At 39.5% G+C, this 24,619-nt stretch overlaps 1 protein-coding gene across 3 annotated transcripts in view; it reads left to right on the top strand.

The window, feature by feature from the left end:
• The window catches only part of CDH7 (cadherin 7), a 233,439-nt gene that overhangs the window by 11,275 nt on the left and 197,545 nt on the right, over positions 1–24,619 (top strand). For all 3 annotated transcript variants that reach the window (XM_080685076.1, XM_080685074.1, XM_080685075.1), the window contains exon 2: positions 1,264–1,670. In XM_080685076.1, the coding sequence (XP_080541202.1) occupies positions 1,264–1,670 (407 nt within the window). The remainder of the gene's footprint in view (positions 1–1,263; positions 1,671–24,619) is intronic.

Genomic DNA, 24,619 nt, shown 5'->3' with positions numbered 1-24,619 from the left:
ACGTTTAACAAATCTCACTTTTTTCTACTTATGTGGCATTTTCTATAAGTATTGCACTGTCAGAAATTAACAGGAGTAAGAGTTACCCCTGTATAGGAGAGACAGGTAGAAAGACGGAAAAGTGTATAGTACAAAGGCAGTGTAGCTTCTGCCTTCATAGGGAGCTATCTTTTGGCTTCCTGTTCTTAAAACTGTGCTTTTCTCCTCTCTCAAATCATAACACATATGTCAGTCCTTCACTGTAACTGTCCAATTGTTGATTTATTTATAGTCAAAGGAATTAATAAACCAAAGTACAGCATAGTGATTTACGTGAGCATAAATTCTCATTTCTCTGTGTTTTTGAAAGTTTGTTTTGTAACTTATTTTTTATCTCTTGCATAATCAGGATTCTGTAACTGAAAGAAGTAGACCTTAGAACGAGAAGGTTTTTTTTGTTTGTTTTGTGTTTTTTTTCCTGTGCTAATGCCAACAATGAACGGGGCTTACAAATACAGTTGAGTTTCCTCACCCCTCTGATGGTCCATATAATTCAATCCCGTTAAGTGTGTCTGGGGGGAAGGCCCTACTATGCGCCAGCCCAGCTGTGAGATGTTCAGTAAATACCTGTGGAGTCGCGAATAACTGCAGTGAAATAGCATAACCGAACCTGCTCCACAGCATCTGTGACAGTCAGTTTGAAGAGTGGGAACTGGAAACGACTGAGCTTTCAGCTGATCACAATCAAATCAGAACACGTCAGAGCAGCTGGTGTTCTGTGACTCAGAATCAATCACCCAGCGTCAAAGCACCTCGTGCTCCGTTATTTCTCTTTACAGTTTCATGGGAGAGATTTAAACCAGCATATGTCCTTCCCATTCGCCTAAATCCCTGCTTTGCTTTCATAGCCTAATACCAGCGCAGGAAACTGCCTGCAATAAAAAAAAAAAAAAAAAAAAAAAAGGTAAATAAGTAAAGGCTAGCATTAAAATGATTTTTTTAATGGATGTGGTTCCATTTGTGTGCAATAAACCATATGCTCAAGTAGAATGCCTTAGAAGCAGCGCGGAATTTTAAGGTTGCATTATGGAACAGGAATCATTCTGCCTCAGCGACGTCCACGTAGGACCACGGAGGTTGCCAGTTTCCATATAAGTTCGTAATTTTTAGCTTAGCAATTATACAAATGATCACATCCTGGGGAAATCAGTGTGAAGTTACTAAATGAACGTTCCCGGTTGTGTGTCCTGGTTTTTGACACGAGTTGTCGCTTTGTCCCGATAGGAACCTCTTACACCATTCTTTGGCGAAGGCGATTCAGCGGTGGTGACCGCCTCCAACCGGACACTCTACAAATTATCATCTCTGGACTCTCAGCTGACACCCTGCCGGAGGCAAGAGCTGCCAAGCCAACTGGAACTGTGCCTTTTCTGTTGTCAAGGTTCTTTTCTTACACAGGAAAAAGAAAGAAAAAAAAAAAGATGAAGTTGGGCAAAGTGGAGTTCTGCCACTTCCTGCAGCTGATCGCCCTTGTCCTGTGCTTTTCTGGGATGAGTCAAGCAGAACTCTCGAGGTCCAGCTCAAAGCCCTACTTCCAGTCGGGGAGGTCCAGGACCAAGCGCAGCTGGGTGTGGAATCAGTTCTTTGTGCTGGAGGAGTACATGGGTTCAGACCCCCTCTATGTAGGAAAGGTAGGGCACGTGGTCTTTCGAAGTCACTTGTGATTACTGGGAATGTCTATGGTTGGATGGAGAACTCATTTATGCTTTGGTGTTAGAGAACATGAAACTCTCTATTGTCTTTAAATTATGAGCAACTCAAACCTACTCTTTCTAGAGGTGGTCTGGTTTTGATGGATTTTTTAAGATTTGCTTTTTAAAATTTTTTTTTTTCGTTAAAAATGAATATGAACAGAAGTCAGTTAGAAGTGATACTAATTCAACCAATGGTGGGCAGTTCGTGGTGCTTTTGTTAGGTGGCCAGGTGGGAGCCAAACTGAGCTTTATTTTTCACAGCTCTCTTCTATTTGGGCAGGATTTTTCATTTGAGTGCCTTCTGCACGGATGGGGCTCATCAGGAGAATGGCCTTTCCCTCAACATGCTCATATCGGGTCCAGTGCCTAGTGCGCTGCAGGGCTGATACTTTCATATTTGCAAAGGCTTCCTAAATTTCCCAATTTGGTGATGAGCACTGGTGAATGTTTTCTTCATAGAGTAAGTTTTGACAAGAAATCTGTACATCTGCGTTTTCTGTACGCAGATTTCTGCAAAATCTATACATTGGCACTTTGTCAGCTTTAGACGTCTGTTCCTAATAAAGCTGATGAGTTTATCCCTGAGTGAATTTCCAACTTTGAATGATCGAGGAAGAATCTTAGCTTTTTATTTCATGGGGTTATGTTTTCATTTGAACACACCTTACATACAGGTGACAATCTGTTTTTGTTGATGGGTATCTATATAAGTCAAGGTAGTCTGTGTTGTATTTACTGTTTACATTGAATGCCTCTATATTTTAGAAATAATGATGGACATTTATGGAAAAGAGAAAGATTTGAGTAAGGTCAAGGTTTCTAGGTGGTGGATTAGAACTTTCTTTTTTAGCCCAGCCATAGCATTTTCTTTTTTGCACTAAGAAAAGATGTGTTAGTACACAAGTGTTTTATGTGCAAATGTATCCTCATAGCCAGTACTATTTTAATAGTACCATCTTATACAGTGTACATGCACTAAATTCCTCTCTCAGCTTTTTCCGTTTTCTTATAAACAGAGAGCAGTCACCATTATGCATTGTTAATGACTAAGAATTTAGAACTTAATTGCATTCATTTTTAATGAACGTTTAACAAATTCATCAAACTTTTTCAGTGGACAGTTTTATAATATTCAGCTGATTCAGAAATAATTAGTAGTGATTAGGTGAAATCAAATCATACCTTTATGAGAATGTAACATTTTCTAAAGACAACTAAAATATTTGCATTAATTTGGTTTTAAATGGGGTTGCCACAATGAGGTTGACATTTTGAAGTAAACATGACTTAAAAAATTTTAAAACACCCTTCTTGTACATTTTAGTCTTCACATAATAATTCAGAATGCTTGTATCTAAATAATCCTCGTAAGTCAATTTTAAATTATGAAAATACATGCCGCTAAGGTTACTTAAATTTCAAATGCATATGAAGCTTTTGGGCAACGTTTTTGTTTTTCTCCGAAATTGTGGGGTTCCTTGATTAGATAACAAGAAATATTCTATGTTTCCCTTTTAGTTAATCAGAGACAATCACTTGGCAAATTGTATGGGATGAAAAACACGTTTGTGTTTATTGCTTGTCTGGTGTATATTGGGAGTTCCATACAGATGCTCACAGTAAATGTTCAGGATGCAAATGGGTTAAACACAAAAACACTTTAAATGACTAAAATTTAGAAAAAAATGCAGTAAGATAATTTGAGATGGAGAGTTAGTGGGAAATATAAGGAATGATTCATTCCTTCTACATAGGGATTTCAAATGCCAGAGAAATCATGTGTGTGTATCCTCTAAAAAAAGAGTAATATGCAAATTGACTGTACCTCCGCTATACCCACAAGCCATGACCACCAGCCACGCCCACCAGCTAATCAGGAGGGAATATGCAAATAAACACAACCAAGATGCCTGCAGCCACAGAGGGCAGGAGGGAGGCTTGGGTTTCTCTGGCAATGGAGGAAGCCAAGCTTTCCGCCTGCCCTTGCTGGCCCAGGCCTCCACTCAATGCTACAAAGTTTCAATTATAGAAGATAAATAAATCCCAACAGAAATGGTGGCAGCCACAGAGCTGGAGAGAGCAGGAGGCTAGGGTTTCCTGCAGCGATGTGGCGATGGAGGAAGCCAAGCTTCTGCAACCCTGGCCTGCTTTGGCCTCCGCTTAAGGCTACAAAGTTTCAATTATAGAAGATATTTACATTACGATTTAGGCATCAACATAAATCCCAACAGAAATGGCTGCCGCCTCAGAGCAAGCAGAAGGCTTGGCTCCACTCCAGGCTACAAAGTTTCAATTGTAGAAGATAAATAAATCCCAGATCCCAGGGCCTCTGCTTGGGTCGCCGGGGGGCGTGGCCGGCCTGCAAACCACCACAGGCCCCTCACCCAGGTCGTCCCATGCCCCAAGGGAACCCCCACCCTGATCTGGGACACCCTTCAGGGCAAACCAGCTGGCCCCCACCCGCGCACCAGGCCTCTATCCTATCTAATAAAAGAGTAATATGCAGATTGACCATCACTTCAACACACAAGATGGTTGCCTCCATGTGGTCAAAGATCCTGCCCCCATGTGGACACAAGATGGCCACCACAAGATGGCCAGCAGGGGAGTGCAGTTGGGAGGGACCAGGCCTGCAAGGGAGGGCAGTTGGGGGCAATCAAGCCTGCTGGGGAGGGCAGTTAGGGGTAACCCGGCTGGCAGAGGAGGGAAGTTGGGGGTGACAGGGTCTGCAGGGAAGGGCAGTTGGGGGGGACCCAGGCCTGCAGGGGAAGGCAGTTAGGGGCAAACAGGCTGGCAGGGGAGCATTTAGGCATCAATCAGGCTGGTAGGGGAGTGGTTAGGGGGTGATCAGGCTGGCAGGCAGAAGCGGTTAGGGGCAATCAGGAAGGCCAGCAGGTGAGCAGTTGGGAGCCAGCAGTCCTGGATGGTGAGAGGGGTGTCCGATCCCAGATTGGGCCTAAACGGGCAGTCGGACATTCCTCGAGGGGTCCCAGATTAGAGAGGGTGCAGGCTGGGCTGAGAGACACCCCTCACCCCCGTGCACGAATTTCGTGCACCGGGCCTCTAGTATATATATATTTTGTAGGCCTTTGAATTTGGAGACCATGGTAATAGCTGATGGCCAATGAGATGATAAAATAAATAACATTTGGTCACTAAGACATTGAGGATAATAAAGTCACAAGATGACTTGTGACCTTATTTTAGCCTATTTATTGGGTTTATTCAACATGATAACTCAAGACCAAAGGAGAACAGTTTGTTGAAGGGACTAAGACTGTTCCAGTGGTTCTCAACCTTTCTAATGCCGTGACCCTTTAATACAGTTCCTCATGTTGTGGTGACCCCCAACCATAAAATTATTTTCGTTGCTACTTCATAACTGTAACTTTGCTACTGTTAATGAATCGTAATGTAAATATCTGTGTTTTCCGATGGCCTTAGGCTCTACAGCAGCGGTTCTCAACCACTAGCAGGGTCACCTAAGACCATCGGAAAACACAGATATTTACATTACGATTCATTAACAGTAGCAAAGTTACAGTTATGAAGTAGCAACGAAAATAATTTTATGGTTGGGGGTCACCACAACATGAGGAACTGTATTAAAGGGTTGTGGCATTAGAAAGGTTGAGAACCACTGTTAGAACCTTCACCACAGGATCTCCAGGGCGTGGACTTCCGGGCTGTGTTAGAATCTGACCTTTATCATGAGACTCTCATTCTTAGCTGGTGATATGAGTTGATAAACTTTTGACTGGAAAGGTATAGACTTAAGGAAAGAATCATTAGTTATTACTCTGATGGAATTCTTTTTTTTATTGAGGTATAATTGACATCTAACATTAGTTTCAGGTGTATAACATAATGATTCAACATTTGTATGTATTGTGAAATGATCACCACAATAAGTCCAGTTAGCACTCATTATCATACATGGTTACAGATTTTTTCCACTCTCTTAGCATCTTGCAAATACGCAGTGCAGTGTTATTAATGCCGAGAGGCCTGGTGCACGAATTTGTGCGCAGGTGAGGTCCCTTGGCCTGGCTAGCGATTGGGGCCATCTTGCCCAGTCCCAATTGGGGCCAATCAGGCTGGCTGGCCTTGGGGAGGGACCGTGGGAAGTTGGTCGGCCAGAGGAGGTTGGCTATGGGAATGCACTGACCACCAGGGGTCAGCTCCAGCATTGAGCATCTGCTCCCTGGTGGTCAATGTGCATCATAGCAACCAGTCATTCAGTAACTGGTTGTAAAAATTGCTTAGGCTTTTATATACACTGAGTGGCCAGATTATTATGTTTCTGAATGCATAATAATCTGACCACTCAGTGTATATCCTATATAATAAAAGGCTTATATGCAAATTGTCCCCTTGACCAGGAGTTCGACCAGCAGGCAGGCTGGCCAACCACCCATGTCCCCTCCCCCTGGCCAGGCTGGCTGGACCCCACCTATGCACGAATTCATGTACCGGGCCTCTAATATATATACACTGAGTGGCCAGATTATTATGCGTTCAGAGATCATAATAATCTGGCTACTCAGTGTATATAGATAGTCAACATGCCAAATGGAGTTCTGTTTTAAAGAACAATAGCGTGCCTTTCCCTCAGAGTGTTTCTTAGTTGCCATCATGCCTGTCTCCTTGTCCTGTTATAGGGAGAATATGGTGGAGTCCCTCCTGTCTCCCCTGAACTGACTGTTAATTCACAGCCATCTATCTCATTGAATTGCACTGCACTTTTCTAAGTCCAGCCTTTTCCTCACCTTGGCATTTCTCACCTAATGTCCTCCAACTAGCTGACAAAAAATGTGTCTGCAAACCACCCGGCCTCTGTTCCAAGCGTTAAGTGGTTTTCATCTCTCCTAACCATAATGGGCTGCCAGCGATTGCTGCGCTCCGGGCCATTACTTTCCCTGAAATGCGTGCTCCGTGCCTCTTCCACAGTCGGCTTCTCTAGCTGTGAACATCACTCTTGTCTTCCTTGCTACTCCCCATTCTTCCCTGCTTATTCGGGGAGAATTTATTCCTATTACCTCAGTCAGCATCAGATGTGTAGACATTCAGTGTGGGATCCATTCAGCTTTCAGGTCAGCTTGCTGGAATGTGTTGGTGAGCATTCTTTTTTTTTAATTTCTTTATTGATTAAGGTATCACATATTTATTCTCATCCCCCTATTCCCATTCCAAACCCCTCCCCACGCATGCCCCCACCTCCCTGTTGTCCGTGACCACTGGTTAGGCTTATATGCGTGCATACAAGTCCTTTGGTTGATCTCTCCCCCTTACCCCCACCCTCCCCTACCTTCCCTCTGAGGTTTGACAGTCTGATCGATGCTTCCCTGTCTCCGGATCTGTTTTTGTTCATCAGTTTATGTTGTTCATTATTTCCCCTAGATGAGTGAGATCATGTGATACTAGAAATACACTTATAAGAACCGAAAATGAGACAAGCAATAATGGTTATGCTGAGAGGCAAATGAATCAGTCTGTAGTGAGTTTCTTTCTGGGCCAACAGTTCTTTTGAGTCCCAATTTCAATGTCAAACAGTTCCTTATGTGCACATGTCAGCAATGATATTTCAGTTCTGGATGGTGGACAAATGGTGGTAATGCAGGTCCAACCCTCTCTGGTTTGGTCCTGGGCGACCTGCAGTGATGCATAGCTGCTGACTGCTAGTATGGCAAGGTGTCGTCAGCATCTTCCATCTCTGGACTGTTTCTCTTCTGTCTTCATGGCTGGAGCAGTCCTGTCAATTCCTCTCTGTTGCAGGAATCCACATGGTCTTGGAGTTGTTTTCTGGAAATATACAAACATATTCTCGACCAAAAGTTAATAAAGGAATTCTTTCTATAAATTTGACTTGGGATCCTTTTTCAATTTTTGCCCAAACGATTTTCCTTTGGCTTGTTTTGACACCATGTGTGTTTTTCATGGGTTTCTTGCTGTTAGCATTTCAAATGAAAGTTAATTCTCTAAAGTAAAAATTTTCTAGATGTAATTTACTTACAGGATATTTTTCCTTACGTGATATTCTTCTACTATCCCCCCTTTTTTGATTTAAATATTAGAAGGCTTTTGGAAATTTTATAATGTAGTCTTGATAGCTTTTAAATGCAGCCAGTTACACCTCAGCAGTATCTCTCACCAAGAGATACTCTGTCTCCTGATAAAGCTGGGTTCAGTGTTCCAGAAAAGGAATGTTCCTCCTGAAAAGAGGTTGTGTTTAAAAAAATGAGGTAGGAATTAGATTTCATAATTAGGCAGATTTGCATTAGATAAACACAAAGACAATAATGAAGCCCAAATATTTATTACTTGGTTAGGGAAAAGCCTACTCATCGTGGTAAAGTTTACATTTTATAGATTTTGGAGGGGAAAACCAGCAAAAGTGCCCTCTCAATATGTAGATTACCTAAAGTTGGCACCTATCTTGGAAGAAAACAATGGCAGTTTGTTTTTTCTACGCATGTGTAGAAATCCCATTTTCACAATATCCCTGTAACCAGAGTGAATTGTGAAGACCCTTGTTCTTACCTTGTTACCTTGCAATAGAACGGTGAAACTCCTGGAGGGAATTTGGGCGTGGATCAGCTCTGTGGGATCTAAATAAGTTCAGATCCTTAGACATACGTTTTGGCAGGTATTCTTAGCTCTTACTATACTTCAGTATACTAGTAGCTCTAAAGTATTCAGTGCACTTTCTCCACATAAAATCAACAATTCAGTTTTTGTTTGGTTTCTTTTCAACCGTAGCAAAAATAAAATACATCTGATTTTGCCACTAAATTGCACAAACTTGCCATAAATTCAGTTTAATATTGCCCGTTTTCTCTTCAAAGTTATCTTAGGTTACAAATGGAAGTTATCATTACTTAAGGCTTCATCAGGTGAGACTGCATAACTGCAAGTTGGAGGAGAGGGGCTTACAGTTATACACTTAATTAAAAATTAGATCATCTAGATTAGCTCAGAATTTTTTGATTGTCTATCCATATTGGTCAAAATCACTTTAAAATGCTATCTTCTTGAACTCTTTTTGTTTGTATTTACTTGTCACCCATTTTGTGATGGGAAAAGCAAAAATTAAAATAACAGGTCTATGCTAGTCCTGTTTTTACGTTGTGTTTATGTTGAGATTGAAAATGCAAAACCAGATAAACTCCAGTGATGATACTGGGCCTCTGTGATTGTTTGACAAGCTTTGCATGCAGTGCTCATTGACATGGAGTCCCAGAATCTGCAGCAGTCTCTGTAGCTCACCAAGATAAATGACAGAATTAGACAAGCAGCAGGACAGTCCCTGAGCCTTTGCCGGCTCAAACATAGATAGATAAGTGCTATATTGGGAGAAATTTCACCCTAATCTGCATGATTCTTATTGATTATCTGTCATCATAATTGTGATCACTGGAGGGAAACAGTAGTTTCTCTAAATATGTTTAACACTCTATCCCCCAAGTTCTTCTTTGCTGCTGTCCAGCCTCTCCCCTTCCATGTTCACTTACATCCCCTCCCCAGTCTCCTTTCTTCTCTCAGTGTTTATCTAGTACCTCCTCTGTGCTAGGTGTTGGGCTAGATGGGAGAGTTTAAAGAAAACAAGCTCCTCTTCATAAAATTCACCATCTGGTTGATAAGCCATGCGGGTAACCAGATGGCAGTGGAAAGCAGTAAATTCTATAGCTAATCTACATCTGTGGAGGTGGGTAGGAGGGAGGAATGGAACCATGGATCCGTGAACAAAGGCTTGCATGAGAATACAAGATGTACCTCTGTGATTTTGTAATCCTTTTGTACAATCTTCACATCAACACAGAAAAATTTATCTTCTTAGAAAGTAGGACAGAGTATTCTAAATCTATATTAGAGGAAGCTTTATATAGTAGAAAGATCAGTAAGTAGAAACCCTAGTTTATACTTGCAAGTTTCTCTGTATTTTGAACAATGCCCTTAAACATAAATTTCTATCTTCTCATTGATGAAATAGGGATCAATCGGTAAAATTTTAAAACATTTCATTTGGACATAATTTCAGACTTACCAAATAAGTTGCAAAGTATTATTTTAGAACCCAGCTTCTCCAAATGTTAATCTTACATGACTACATCTATTACATAGACCAGGAAATGAACACTGGTATAATACTGATTACAATTCAGCAGTCGAATTCATATTTTCCATTTGTTATACTAACCTGCTTTTTCTGATAGGAGCCGGTCTAGTGTTACATCTTGATTTTGTCTCCTTAGTCTTTTCAGCCTGAGGTAGTCACTCCATCTTTCACATTGTCATTCTTGACCAGTAACTTGGTAGCACATCTCACAACCTGTGTTAGTTTCATGTTACTTCCTAATGTGAACATTTCAGGTGATGGGTGTAGTTCTGACAAGATGCCCTTCCCACCGCATTTTGTCAAAAGGTACAGGATGCCAATATGACTCATTTGTAGTGATGTTGACTTTGATCACCTGGGTCAGGTGGTGTCCTCCAGGTTCCTCTGTTGAAGAATCATACCTGAAAGTTTTGAAATCTACACTGTCCTTATGGGTTGGAATTCATGATAGCTCTGGTTCAAGGGGATGCTCTGCAGGATTCATTAAAGTCCATGGTCCAATTTAAGGATGAGGAGTGGGTCCATCTGAAACATGGGTCAAATTTACATCCATAACCCCATCAAGTAACATTCTTAATCCCATGTAGTAATTGATCGTGTTTCTCAAATATTTAGCCCTCATAATTGTAAAATGTGGTTTTAGAAAATAACACACAGTTAACATAAAAGAAGTATCTCAAGAAAATGCAATCTAATATATTAACGTTTTAGTATATTAACAAGGGAGTTGGGATCTAAATAAGGAATATAATTATAATTAATGTTTGAAAAGATTTAGTCATGCTAATTCCTCCAAATGATTTATTTAGGGTCTATAACATTTCTGTTTCAATACTGACTATATCTTTGAGTTTCTAATTCAAATCAATCAGTACTGACTATATCTTTGAAAAGCCGTCTGAGTTAAAAAAGAGGTTCTTATATTAGAGGAGAGGTAATAGATACATTTAAAAGTAAAATAAGTAGAGTAAGGGAACAATCATTAAAGCTATAATTTAGAAGAATTAAAAAGCAAATCTGGATGATTATAACCACTCTGGAAAATAAATTTCTGAAAAAAATGTAAAGATGTTCTATGACTATGAAAATATTTTATTTTCCTGCAAAGTGTCAGGGTTAGTTGCATTATAACATATGTTTTTGAAACCTTTACCTTTAAAAAAGCATGTATTCAAGAAAGGATATATAAACTTACATGGTTTTCTAATTATTACATATTCTTGAAATTTAACAAATCTCAAACGTGAATATAGTAAGAATAACAAGCAGTGGTAATATTGGAGTGATTACAATGATATTTAGCCTGGATATAGAAATATTACACATGTATCTTAGAACAGAAAATTTCAGGATAGGTTGTGTAGAAAGAACATACTATTGAAATTCTGGAAAAAATATGTAGGATTTTTATTCAATTCTTTAAAAATCTCATCCTTTAAAAATTCTAGTTTTTGGTATATGCAATATACAGTACATTTAAGGAGTTTTAACTGATACAAGTATACTTGTAAGTAAGCGGGAAGACCATTAGCCCATTCCAGGAGGGGTTTTAACAACTAAAGGACCATTTGTAACTAGTTGGCCCTACACTGCAGTGCCATTTTTCCAGTGAGCTGGTCTGGATCCAGGGGGGTTGGCCTGGATCAAAATAGGCTCGAAAGTTGCCTTAGGTTCCTTTTGCACCTCATGGCTTAACTTTTCAGTATATGGGAGGGTCTGAACCCATTCCAGTAAATAATAGCTAGAGAACATGAAACTGCCAGGAAAATACTCAAGTTGAACTCAACTAGCCTTAGTCTTCTCAGGCCAACAACCTGGGATTTACCTGCTGCCATCGCCTAAACAAGAGAGAGCCACAAAGACACGGGGGAAAAGCAAGATAGCATGGCAAGGCCTTCCGCATTGCTGATTCAGCTAGCATCCTTGTCTTCTGTAGGATAAATTCCGAAGAGCAGTTTCTCAAGATGGGGCTCTGTTATAGGAATGGTAATTACATGAACCAAAATGACTAACATCATTCCAGCAAGTTCTGTGTGTAAACAGTGCACAATTATCTGATAAGAATGCTTCCCTTAGACTGTTGACTTATCTTCTTAGTTAAAATGCTGACATGTTTTAAGGTATTTAACTGAAAACACACAATCAAGATTTGGACAACACATGCATAATGCTCAACAGATGTGAGTTTGAAAGACTTGTGATGATCACTGGTGAAATTAGTCAAACCATGCTTAAATTAGATTTTTCTGATGTGTGAGTCATTTAAGGGTCCACAGTGGCGAAGAGTGGGTGTGGAGAGGAGAAGATTACACATTCTGCACTTGGTTCTTTGAAATGAAGAAGAAATAACATATCTGAGAAACTCTGTTCTGCATCCCACATCACTCTACCCCTGACACAGTTTATGTAATTTTCTCAACTGAATCAGAACAGAATGTAAGCAGCAAATTAATTTTGCTTATTCAGGAGAAATAGATACTGATAAATTCTAGTCAATGGGGTTCAGTGTAATTATATCCAAGAAAAGTGAAGCTATCAACAGTTGAAAATGATTACTAACAAGTTAGATGAGAATTGTCACAAGACTAAAGCGCATAGCGAAGGTTATTTGCAATGTTAAAATCATCCATGGGGTGTGCAAAGAAAGAGTTCTGTCCAAAATAAAAGTCAGTTAAATTGTAGAGCAGATACATACCGTGGAAAAGTGCTTTTTATCAAGATTGGTGTAAAATGGTGGGATGGCATAAATCTTGATGTTGGAATTAGAAACTCAAGCTTTATTACAAAGGATAGCTATCTTTTTAGGTGATCATTAGAATACCTGAAAGTAGACTTTTACCTATCGCGAAGCAGCTGCGTTCAGCGAATCTCGGGGAGCAGTTATGGTGTGTAATGATCTGAAACAAGACTGTTTTCCCTATTGATTAGATCGTTTGTTGGAGACATGAGTACAATTGAGGATGGAAAACATATACAAGTGAACGAGAATTCAGGGTTAAGGTCAGAGGAGGGAAGTGCATTCTGTTTCAGATCCAATTAAGATTTCACAGCGGAATTTATGATAAAATATAGGGAACCGATATTCAGATGGTTCATATCTTGTGTATTGTTTTCTCAGTGCTGCTCTCTGCATGCAGCCCACAGCTGCTGATTTGTGGTTAAGTTTGATTGCTGTAAACTTTGGACACACTGATAAAGCCGTTTTTCAGGCACTGCATTTTCACATCCTGCCCAGAGCTCAGGGGGTGTGGGAGAACAGAACGGGAGGTGGCCGGAGGAAGGGGTCTAAGCTACTCAGAGGCTTCAACAGTCCTGCAGTCACTCTTTCTATTCTTTTTCCAAGCAATAATCCCTCTTAGAATTTAACAAAAAATAAAGTATTTGATGTCATTTCGGTTGTGAGATACAGTACCTCATAGAATGTACCCCCATAATGATTTTCTTTTCAAATTCCCTGTGGTTTTAATATTGAAATTTAAATATTTATATTAATATAGATTTTTTTATCAGAAAGAAAAATGTATTTTTTATTAAAAAAATTAAAGCTTGGGGCTTTAAAGCTCATTTATTTGAGTCCTTTTCTGAATTCAGGAGTTGATTGTACAGTATCCCTGATGTGTGTGATCTGGCAGCCTCAGGTCTATTTTTAGGGCAGGATCTGGGGGAAACGCACAGATTTGAGTCACATTGAGTACAGCCTCCACCAGTCACCAATGGTGTGATTTCCGGCGAATAGCTTGCTCTCTTATTTCATTCCCTTATAAAATAGGAACAACAGTAACAATCTCACAAGGCTGGTGTAAGCATAAAAAGTAGAATGGAGTTACTATGAAAGCGTAATGCTGGGAGGATGACTCTTATTTTTAGGAACTTGAATTACATTTTGCTATTAAAATCTCCGAAGGCAGCTCTTTTACACCCCCCGCCCCCGCCCCCATTTAAAAGCAATGCTTGAGAAGATGAAGTAACTCCTGGTCTCCACACCTGTCCTCATGCTCAGCTGTGCTTGTTTTCCGATGTCCCAAAATATGATGATCAGGATTGAACTTGAATAATTTATAACCAATCCATCAGTTCCAAAAAGGAAAAGTCGAGATTTTTATTTCCCTTGTTGTGAATTCTGTCATGAACATTAGCCATGACTGCGTTACCAACATTATTGCTGTCATTAGCATTATTATCTACTCTTGAGGAAAACAGTATAAGAGAAAATTAGGGTTTGGGGCTCAATACACTAAAAGGAAGTTATAATAAAATTGAATGTTAACTAGGAAAGCCCAAATTGATCTCTAAATATTGTTTTCCTCAGAAAAATGTTAAATGAGGAGCCTAGTTTTTTGTGTTTTTTTTTTTTTTTTTTAAATCAAACTGAAAACTTCCTGCGTAGGCTGTAGATATTTGCTCTCTAACCCTTCCTCCAGGTCTCTCAGCTTTCTCCTTTGATTTTAAAAGTTAAAACAGCTGTATAAATAAATTGTGGTTCTCTCCTCCTGGCAGGGAGACAGCCCCTGCATCGTTGATAGACCTCGCAGCTGTTGGGCCAAGGCACTGCCTTTCCCACACGTGACTGAATCGGATGTATCGAACTGGGCATGATTTCCTCAGGGCTGTCTTTGGGGGTGTCTACTGCCATTTCCTGGATATAGTTTACTCTACCTGAATGATGGTTGAGGGGCTGGGACCCAGGAGGCACAGAGGCCTTGATTTGAATGGTAGTTATCTCACCTTGTTGACCCAGGACCATGGACTTGACTATCCCTAGAATCCCTATGATGGCCCTGTTGTGAAACCTACCATAAACCCAGCAGAAAGAAATAAAGAGAAGAGGTCTTGGGAAGGGATTAGGTGTTATCTTGGAGCTGTCTGTTCAGTGTGAAAGAGAGCAGGAAGATTTCAGGTGGTTTTCTGATAAACATGCAGAAGATAAAAAGAACTGGGGATTAGACCCCACAAAGTAAGGGCTTTAGAGAAGTAAGATAGAAGCTTTCTATTTTGTTTTGTTTTCTCATAGGATATTGGAAATTACATGGCAGTTTGCATGTTACATGATCATCTTTGGATATGTTACCTATTACAAATGGTAATGACTTGATAGATTATTCCAGTACATTGAGAGGAAGTTGAGCAAGTTGTTAAACTCTATCCCTTAAGTTCATAAATCAGGGAGATCTGAGTGAATTTCAATATCACCATTTACTGGGAAATTATTCATCTTCTGTTAGCATATTCTCTGTAAAATGGGTTTCAAATAGTTCTTATGTAATACAGTTCTTACAATATACTAGAGGCCTAGTGCACGAAATTCGTGCATTCGGGGGTGTCCCTCAGCCCAGCCTGCACCCTCTCCAATTTGGGACATCCCTCTCACAATCCGGGACCGCTGATTCCTAACCGCTCGCCTGCTCGCCTGCTCGCCTGCCTGCCTGCCTGCCTGCCTGCCTGCTCGCCTGCCTGCCTGCCTGCCTGCCTGCTCGCCTGCCTGCCTGCCTGCCTGCCTGCTCGCCTGCCTGCCTGCCTGCCTGCCTGCCTGCCCCTAACTGCTTCTGCCTGCCAGCCTAATCACCCCCTAATTGCTCCCCTGCCGGCCTGATTGATGTCTAACTGCTCCCCTGCCAGCCTGATCATCCCCAACTGCCCTCCCCTGCCAGCCTGATTGCCCCCAACTGCCCTGCTGGCCTGATCGCCCACAACTGTCCTGCCAGCCTGATTGCCCCCAACTGCCCTCCCCTGCCGTGACCTGCCTCCTCTGCGTGTGGTGGCGGAGACGCGGGGACTGGCCTCTTCTGCGCTGTGCAAAGCCGTGGGACCCCCCAGGTCTCAACACGTGGAGCAGCCGTTGGGCCCTGCCTCCACTGTGCACATGGCCATCTTGTGGCAGCCATCTTGTGGTGGCCACCTTTGTGGCGGCCATCTTGTGACGACATCGTGTGTGAGGACCACCGAGGTTTTTATTAGTATAGATGTAAACTAAATACGGTAATATATGTAAAGTACTGCATATTTGAGACAGCATTCCTTAAGGCTTAGCTGTAATTGTTAATAATGGTGATACATGTTATCACTCATCAGTCAGGCACTACTTATAACTGATCTCAGTCAGGTGTTTTCTTTTTAAAGCATATTTTAAAAACAACCTATAGTCTAAGGAGAAAACAAGGATAAACCCAAGCAAGATTCATCACATTGGCACACTTCATGACCACAGAGAAGTCCTTCAAGTGACCTTTCCTTGACCTCTCATCCATCACAAAGGGACAGTTGTATCAGATATCTCTGCACCTTGCAAGTCTGAGTCAGAGCCTCCAGCTGATAACATCTGTCAGTGTGCTTTGAAATATATAAAATGTTCAGCCTTAAATAAAACTTATTTTTGATGGGAAGAGCAGTTGCTAGTCATATTTATAAAATATTAAAGTAGGAACAGAGTTTATAACATATATCCTCTTATTTTGGTAATTATTGATGAGTGATACTTGGACACTCTCTTTTTTGTATTTATTGAAGAGTAATTCTTTGATATTTATCATCAAAACACTTCTAGGATTTGGCTGCTGTTTTCAATTTTATGTATTCAGAATCAACTCAGATTTGAAATTACATAGGACAGTTTTTCAAACCACATACTAGTATTTGAAAAGAAAGGTCAGGACACACACATACACACATAATTGTTTCATTCTCAAATACTTTCTAAATCCAGAAAGTTAATGACATAGTTGAGAGTTTCCCAGGAGGCAAGAGATTCCAGTGCCATTAGGATTCTACTGAAGAAAAGTGGTGCTTTAATGGAACTAGATAAATGGGATTGCTTGTTCATCTCTCAGTTAATTTTCTTTTTTAAGACTGTGCCTTAGGTCAGAGCTTCATTTAGTCTAAAGTTTGGCTCAAACCTATTGCTAGGTTTTACCCATCCTCTACTTCATTAAGTTCTGAATTCAGAAACTGAATTTGATTGATTCATTTTAATTCTAAAAATGGTAGCATTTTAACATCACCAGCTTTTGTGTTGAGAAGTAATACTGCTTGCCTAACATTTCAGGGAAGAAAGGTTACTGAATATCTTGATATAATTAGACCATATGTATAAACAGGTGTTTTTTTGCTTTGTATAATTGGACACATAAATAAGGAGAAACCAAATATTTTGCAATTCTGATAGCCTTACTTCTACACAGAGGAGGGGCACCAGAGTTCACATTAAAAAATATCATTAGGCTTTTAGAATTTGCCATTGTAAAGGAATCATTCAGGTAGGCAGGTGACCTTGAGTATAATTAAAGAGAAAACATAGGGGAGAAAGGAGTCCAGAGGTTACTTAACCCCTTTTAATAAATAAAATGCAAGAGAGGATGTGGAAATAAACCATCCAAAGGCTAATGTGATACAAAGGAAGAAAGGCTTTTTGAAATGCAGTTCTACAACGTAAAGCTGTAGAAATGCATCTGTAACTAAAATAAGTATTCACGTGCAAAAATAATCATGTTGGTTGCTTATATCCAAATGAAAGCTACATGCATTTTAGGGCAAAGCCGGTGCCTTGGACCGTGAAAGTCCTCATGATTTCTAGATAAAATGAATGCTAAACCCAACCAAAAGCTCATAGGAGGCTTAATATACGGTCCCTGCAGTAAGACAAGTTTGTAGGTGAAAAGAAAAACTCTTCAGCCTGGAGCAACTTTGTCCATTGAAATGAATGAATTTATGTTTTACTCAACCAAATAGAAGCATCTAGTTCAGTAGAGAGAATACATATCCTGGCTTCAAAAATGCTTCACTACTGATTTAAACCATAACTTGGGGTTATCTTCTTTCTCCTTCATCCCCTGCTATAAATGAAGTGAGAACTCTAATAAGAATTCACACCCTGCTCCCACACACCACCAAATTATCACTATTATTTAAAAAAGTGTATAAACGTTTGGTACATAAGTGTAGCATATTCTTAGATTAAAAAAACAAGTGTACAGCCCAGCCGGTGTGGCTCAGTGGTTGAGTGTCCATCCATGAACCAAGAACGTCACTGATTCTATTCCTGGTCAGGGTACATGCCCAGGTTTTGGGCTTGATCCCCAGTAGGTGGCATGCAGGAGGCAGCCAATTGATGTTCTTCTCTCATCAATGTTTCTATCTCTCTCTGCCTCTCTAAAGTAATCAATAAAAACATATTAAAAAAGTATACATAAGAATCTGACAAGTAACCCTTTTGTTGGTTTTGTAACAATGTCTGCTTAGAGAAATTAAAGTCTTTACTCATATTTGATTTAGCTTTGATCATCTCTCATTGAAAGGTGCCATCAGCCTTTTGGTGATTTTAATCTATATTTTTCAGGGAGCCAGTTATTTTCCCTTTATATTTATGCTGATCTACAACAAAATACTAAGTATACCTAAGTGAATGTTATTCTATTTTTTTCTGAAAACTTGTGCCGTGCTGAATCAAAAGCATGTTACCTGAACTAGTACAAAATTATGTGAACCTGATGGGCTAAGTTACAAAACCAAAACAGGAAAAACTGCACAGAGAAAACTGGTTAATTTTTATTCCCAGGGATTCATGATATCCACCTTTTTTTTTTTTTTATCACAACTTACAAAGTGAGAGTGAGCAGCACCTCTTTGAACTTTGTGCCCTTGGCACCTCACCCTTAGGAAGGCTCTTCCTCTCAGGGAAACACAAGGGCTGGCTCGGCAGTTGCCTAAAACTGTGAGTGAGTTCATTCTTAAAAGTTGCACCGGAATAGCCTTGCTTCTACTCTTGGCCTTTTGGCACAGAAGTAAATAAGAGGATTTCCCTCCCCAAATCTCTGAGACTAATTCAGTTGCACTGGTTATGGTCTCCACATAGTCACATTCAGTCCTCAGCAGTGATTCCGGAATTCAGTGGAGCTATAAAATACAGTTATGTAACTGCCAGGATGGTGAGAGAATGGGAAGAATTGGTCATCTCTTCCAGTATTTTAGACAGAAGATTGGGCAAACTGGAATTTAAATCTGTCGCATGACTATGCCTTTGCCATTTTATCAGAGAATTGTTTGAGTTCATAGAAAGATTTGGTGGTGGTCCTTGGTGCCCTGTGCTTAAGTTGGCCCTGTTCAAACTTTCGTTTGTTACATGTTTCAGACCTACTGAATTTTATGTCATCCACAGTTAGCAGATGACAAAAAAATAATTGAAAAGAGAAACATCGATTTAAATAAGAAATCAGGTTAACACCATTTAAATTTTTCTTTAAAACAGAAAAAATATAATCTGACAATGCATTTAATTTTTATGCAAATCCATGCAAATGTAACACGATAACTATTTTTACTGTAAGCATTTCATATACTTGAATGTGGTTTCTTGGTATAAATTTAGAGCTTGAGAAAAAATTTCCCTTGAGAAAAAATTTTGTGTTTATATGTCAACGATTTAGACATTTTCAAAGGTGATATTATCAGAAAGAAGGGAATATAAAACAGAAAGAATATATGCCATTCGAATCCCTCTTGGTTTTACCTTGCCAACACCTTTTTCTCTCTCCCCTCTATCCCTTTTTTCCTATCATTCCTCTGCCACATTTTCATGTCTGCTGATGCTTAAGAGGGAGAGCTACTACCTTTGATAGGGAAAACGACCTTGAATTCTAACTACCCTGTGGGTGGATTTTTACTTGTGAGTAGAAATGGAATTAAAGGACAACTAGAGTGTGAAAGTGGAGCAGGATTTTCTTTTGGAAGGATGGTTATGTCCTCATATTTATGGTAATTATGTGCTGTACTGTTGCTGTGCACACTGAATTAGCAAACACTGAACCCATTCCTCCTATGGGAAATACAAGGTCAGTTTCCTGTGAGCCTCTAGTCACAACGTTTCTGCCAACTGATCAACCCATAATCTTGCTTTGTGTGTGTTTCTGTTTCTATTTTACTTATTTATATATATTGCTGATCATTAACATTGAACTCACAACCACTGGCACTATAACTGCACCTTAGCAAAGCCTAGCTAGCAGAGACTCTTTTTCCTCCTACACAGTCTTGTGTGTAGGAACACTAGACAGCACTTTAGTGCTACTTTTGGGAACCATTTTAAACAGCTATAGCACCACCAAACAGCACAAATACGTAAAATGTGGCACTGAATAGACTACAGAATGGGTGCTTGTTTACAGACTGAGCTGCAACAAGCCAGGGCATTGCCTTGCTCAGCCTCAGTGGGATCAGGCAAACCGGGAGACTCACATTATTTGCTGTTCTGCTCATGTCCACAAGTGACCACCAACAACTAAACATTAGCAAGTAGGAGAAATCACAGATACGGAGTCTAGAGTCAGGAAGATCAACTATATCTACTTTAGCAAAGAAAATACCCATGAGTCATGGGATACAGTGTATGAACACTTTTTTCCATGTCACTGTATAGCTTTTATTCTTAATGGTTGCATTTGATCTATTGGTCCATTGTTTGTATATTCCTTACTTTATACTGCATGAACATTTTAACATTAGTTATTAGGCAACTGGTTTCCCCAAATAAATAAACCCAAGGAAAAGTAATTTGAGAAGGAAGATAAATTTACAGTAAGATAATTAATTACAAAGCAAGAATAGCAACAGTGGACAATTCTGAAGAGGTATGTAAATTCAGTTAGTGATGTGTTCTTTAATGTAATGACAGTGGACTGCAGTTCAAGGGTAACGCATCTTAAGAAAATAAGTCCTAGATAACACATCTCCATGTCTGCTGTAGAGACATTGCCCCGACCTGTCAGAAGGCTTAGAACTTAATTTGTTGTCCAATGATAACAAATGTCAAGATGTTTTGGTAGCATCTTTTGACTTCCTCTTATCACTAAGTTTGTTTTGTGTTGCCTTATTTTCTAGTGTAATGTTGCCCTTGCTGTCTTGTATTTAGTATCTGCCTAAGCCATCCTAAATCCCTCCTGGAACAAGGCAGTCAGTAGATAGACAGGTGGAGAAATACATAGATAATGAGGAAATTGATCTTGTATCCTTTTATGATATTTTAGCACCTGAAGTCCAATGAATGGCTTTGGGGCTGATCCCTCAGTTAGGTAGAATTTGGTTAATTTATTGCTGCAGTCCATTTGCAAAGTAGTACATTTGAACTATGATTTGACTGAATCCAATATATTGTATTGAACATAATTTTAAAGAAACTAATAGAGAACCATGGAATGCACAAAACAAGCATATGTATCATATGTCATTTTCAATGTATACATACTTGTATTGGGTAATTCTCAGACCAAAGGGACAAATATAACATCTAGCTATCTATAGAAACAGTATGAAAATGGGATCATTTCTTTAAAATATGCTGACAATCTGGTAGAGAAGATTATATAGTATGTGCAGTGCAATTTAGTAAAAATATGCCTGGGTAAAGTGAAAGCATGAAATTCCTTGTGTCATTGAGGTAATCGCTGGTCATTTAAGAACCATATTCTCTAACTCAGAATACTTATTTGTAGAAAATACATTGACAGTCAATTCTTAACCAGCATTCCAAGACAGCTTTGCCCAGTGCAAAAAATATTATGTAATATGTAGGAGAAAATCTAAAATTCTTGGGAAAAAAACAAAATGACAAGACTGAAAAAGTAATAGCGTTTAGGGAACTTAATCTATATCATTTTCCAGCATCATTAGAGTTCATTGTCTAAATGGAAGGGACATTTATTAATTTTATCCTGATTTTGATAGTCTAAATAAGAAAAAAACAAACATGAAAATTATGATTTAGAAGGAGACTTGTTTCCTATATAAGGAAATAAAGATTACAGCAAAATTAAACTTTTAAATACTATAAGTAATAAAAATTTTAATCGTAAATAGAATATTTAAAGCAACATACTAGAATAAGACACTGAACATTCACCTTAAAATGTGTTATAAATAACTGTAATGTTTACTACTACTCCATAGTTTTCTATGTTAGTATACAGTCTTTGGTTCCCTAGGCCCAGAAGTATTACCTGGCATAAATAAATAGTGGTCATTAATCTGAGTTAAAGCTTCCCGTTAATATGGTTATAACATGAATGGATAATGATGACATTTTCACTGTAGCATTTAACACATATCCAGGCTGATGTCTATAGTGAATGTACTGGATTGTGTGATGGAGATTGATGAGGAAGGACTTTTTAGCTGAACATTTTGATATGACACATGACATTTCAGGAGCATACCTAACATTGAGGGAAAAAAAAAAGTGATAGCCCAGGCGAGATAAGAGTTTTGTGGGTTGTAAAGCTGCATAAGAAAAAAACAGAAGCATTGCTCGTGGACATTTTACAAAGTTATGATTGTATTGCTGAGCCCACCAACTCCCCGCAGTGCATGGGTCTTAGGAATGGCTTTTTTTCCGTGCAGGGTCCCAAGCCATGAGTTGCACAGGCTTCTGAGTAACCCCCCACCCCCCTGCATAGCTAATCATAGATCTTTACTGCAAATGTTTAATTGAAGATATTAATACTATGTGAAGGGGTTGGTTTCTTATTCAAAATGACTTGTGCAAACCCATTGTTTCTGACACAAGACTATCATATTTTTGTGTCTTCCCTCCCCAAATTAAGGATTATTATGATAAACAATATTTATTGATATATGTGGGTTGAAAGTCATGTATGAAATACTTAGAAAACTTATCAAAAATTTTGAATTTAAAGTTTTAGTAGATATTTGATATCTGTGTGTGTGTATATATATATATACATATATATATATATATATGCATGTATATATGAATATGTAGAAAGAGAGCTTTTCCTGCAAAATATGTCATGCGATTCATGTTTTTAATTCATTGAACTATGCAGCATGCATTTGGGGCTCAGTGATCTGGGAAGGATGGCTGAAACTTGGACTTAGGGAGGTGGTTGTCAGCGGCCTGCACTATTGTTTCTGTTGCTGCCACAGCTGCTGCTGGTGGGCCTGGGGCTGGTATCAGTTCTCAGTGTAACTGCACAGAAATTCACAGAGTGCCTGCTTTCATTCTACAAGATACAGCAGGAGTTTGCTCACAGGCATGAGGGTGAGGAGTGATTATCAAATTAAAGTAACATATTTTAAGGAATTCTCTGTCTAAATTTGAGGAGATTTGGGCTAAGTGAGCAGGGTATAGATAGAAGAACGAGATTAGTTCTTCTTTAGTTTTGAATTCTATATCATGCAAGACCAGGTGGGCTCTCTGGATATATCGAGGCAGGAACAACAACGTAATGAGGCAGAGCTGTAATTGAGGGTGTACCTGACTCACTCCTCATGGGTGGGTTTTAGGAGGGAGGGGCTGTGCCTTTCATTTGTGCCTTCTCCACAATGAACAGATGGTCTGCTCTGAGTATTTTAAAAATATATTACACAGATGAATATAACCAAGAAACTACAATTTCTAAGTAGACTGAGACTGATAGGACCATGCACTCAGTAGATAAATAGGCAACCTATTTCCTAGATAACCTGGTAAAATTCAAGGCAAAGGAAGTAATCAGTTAGTGTGAAGAATGGAGAGAATAAATCAGATTTAATTTTTAGCAGATAGATTGTAGCCAAATTAAAGCACTGAAATTATGCTTTATGAAGCAAGAAGAATGGCAGATACTAGCTATGAGCGTTTTTATTTTTATAATATTTTTACTGAACTCTGTCCTCCATTTGGACATTCTGCAAACAAGCTCTTACTTAGGAATCGATCCAGGTTCAAGTGAACAATGTAATAAACTATCTGTGCTCTGGTTAGTTGGGTGCAGAGGATGGTTTAAAATGGGCATTCTGACTGGTGCTTAATTGAGTAATCATTTATTAAGTGCCAATAATGTACCCTTAAAGGTCTTTGAACCCAGTGGAAGTTTTTACTTAGAGCTATTCCTACTAGGCCACATAGCAAATTCTACATTATCGCATTGAATCATCAGAGAGGTTTAAAGACCAAAAATCTTAAAACCAGGAAACCACTTGGGATCATGAACCCTAAAATATCTGGCTTTGAGTACTTTCTCTAATCTGCCCATCCTAAGTAATAGAAAATTAAAAAAAAAAAAAAAAAAAAAAAAGAAAGAAAAGAAAGGGGGAAGGGGAAGGGAGGAAAGAGAAAAAAAAAGAGAGGTAGAAAGAGAGATGAACCCCTACCTGACACATTATATTTAAAGTTAATTTTGGTAGCTAAAAGCTGTGCTGGTTGGTATAAGCAGGTGCGTTTACAGATAATCACCCATTCATAGCTCTTAGGGCCACTGCCTGTCTGCTCAACTGATACAGATGTTTGAGTTTCTAGGAGCTCAGAACTTCTTGAATTCACTATCTCACTGACCACACATCCCTCTCTGTTGATGCCACTTGCCAGACATTTGTTCAATCCTGAGAATAGCATAGAGCGTGTGATACCCTATCCTCAGGGGGAAGAAAGGGGAGCTAAGGTGGACATCCCGGCTGATTAGACAGAGAGTGACAGTCAAAGTGTTCAATAAGAATCTACTCGGGAGAAACCAAGATGGCCGCGCAGGTAAACACCTAAACTGCTGCCTCGCACAACAATTTCAAAACAACAACTAAAAGACAAAACGGACACCATCCAGAACCACAGGAAGGCTGGCTGAGTGGAAATTCTATAACTAGAAGGAAAGAGAAAAGCACACTGAGACTCAGAGGAGCTGCAAGAGGCAGAGGTACTGAGATGCGTGCACGGAGAGGACTGGCAACTGAGTGCGCGGCTGGCTTTCTCAAGCGGGAGGGAGACAAAAGCTCCCAACTGTGCTGAACTCCA

This window comes from Plecotus auritus, assembly GCF_963455305.1.
Source record: "Plecotus auritus genome assembly, chromosome: 8".
In the NCBI taxonomy this organism is placed as follows: Eukaryota; Metazoa; Chordata; class Mammalia; order Chiroptera; family Vespertilionidae; genus Plecotus; species Plecotus auritus.
Note: the sequence above shows the minus strand (reverse complement) of the source record. Positions and strands in the feature narration are given on the sequence as shown.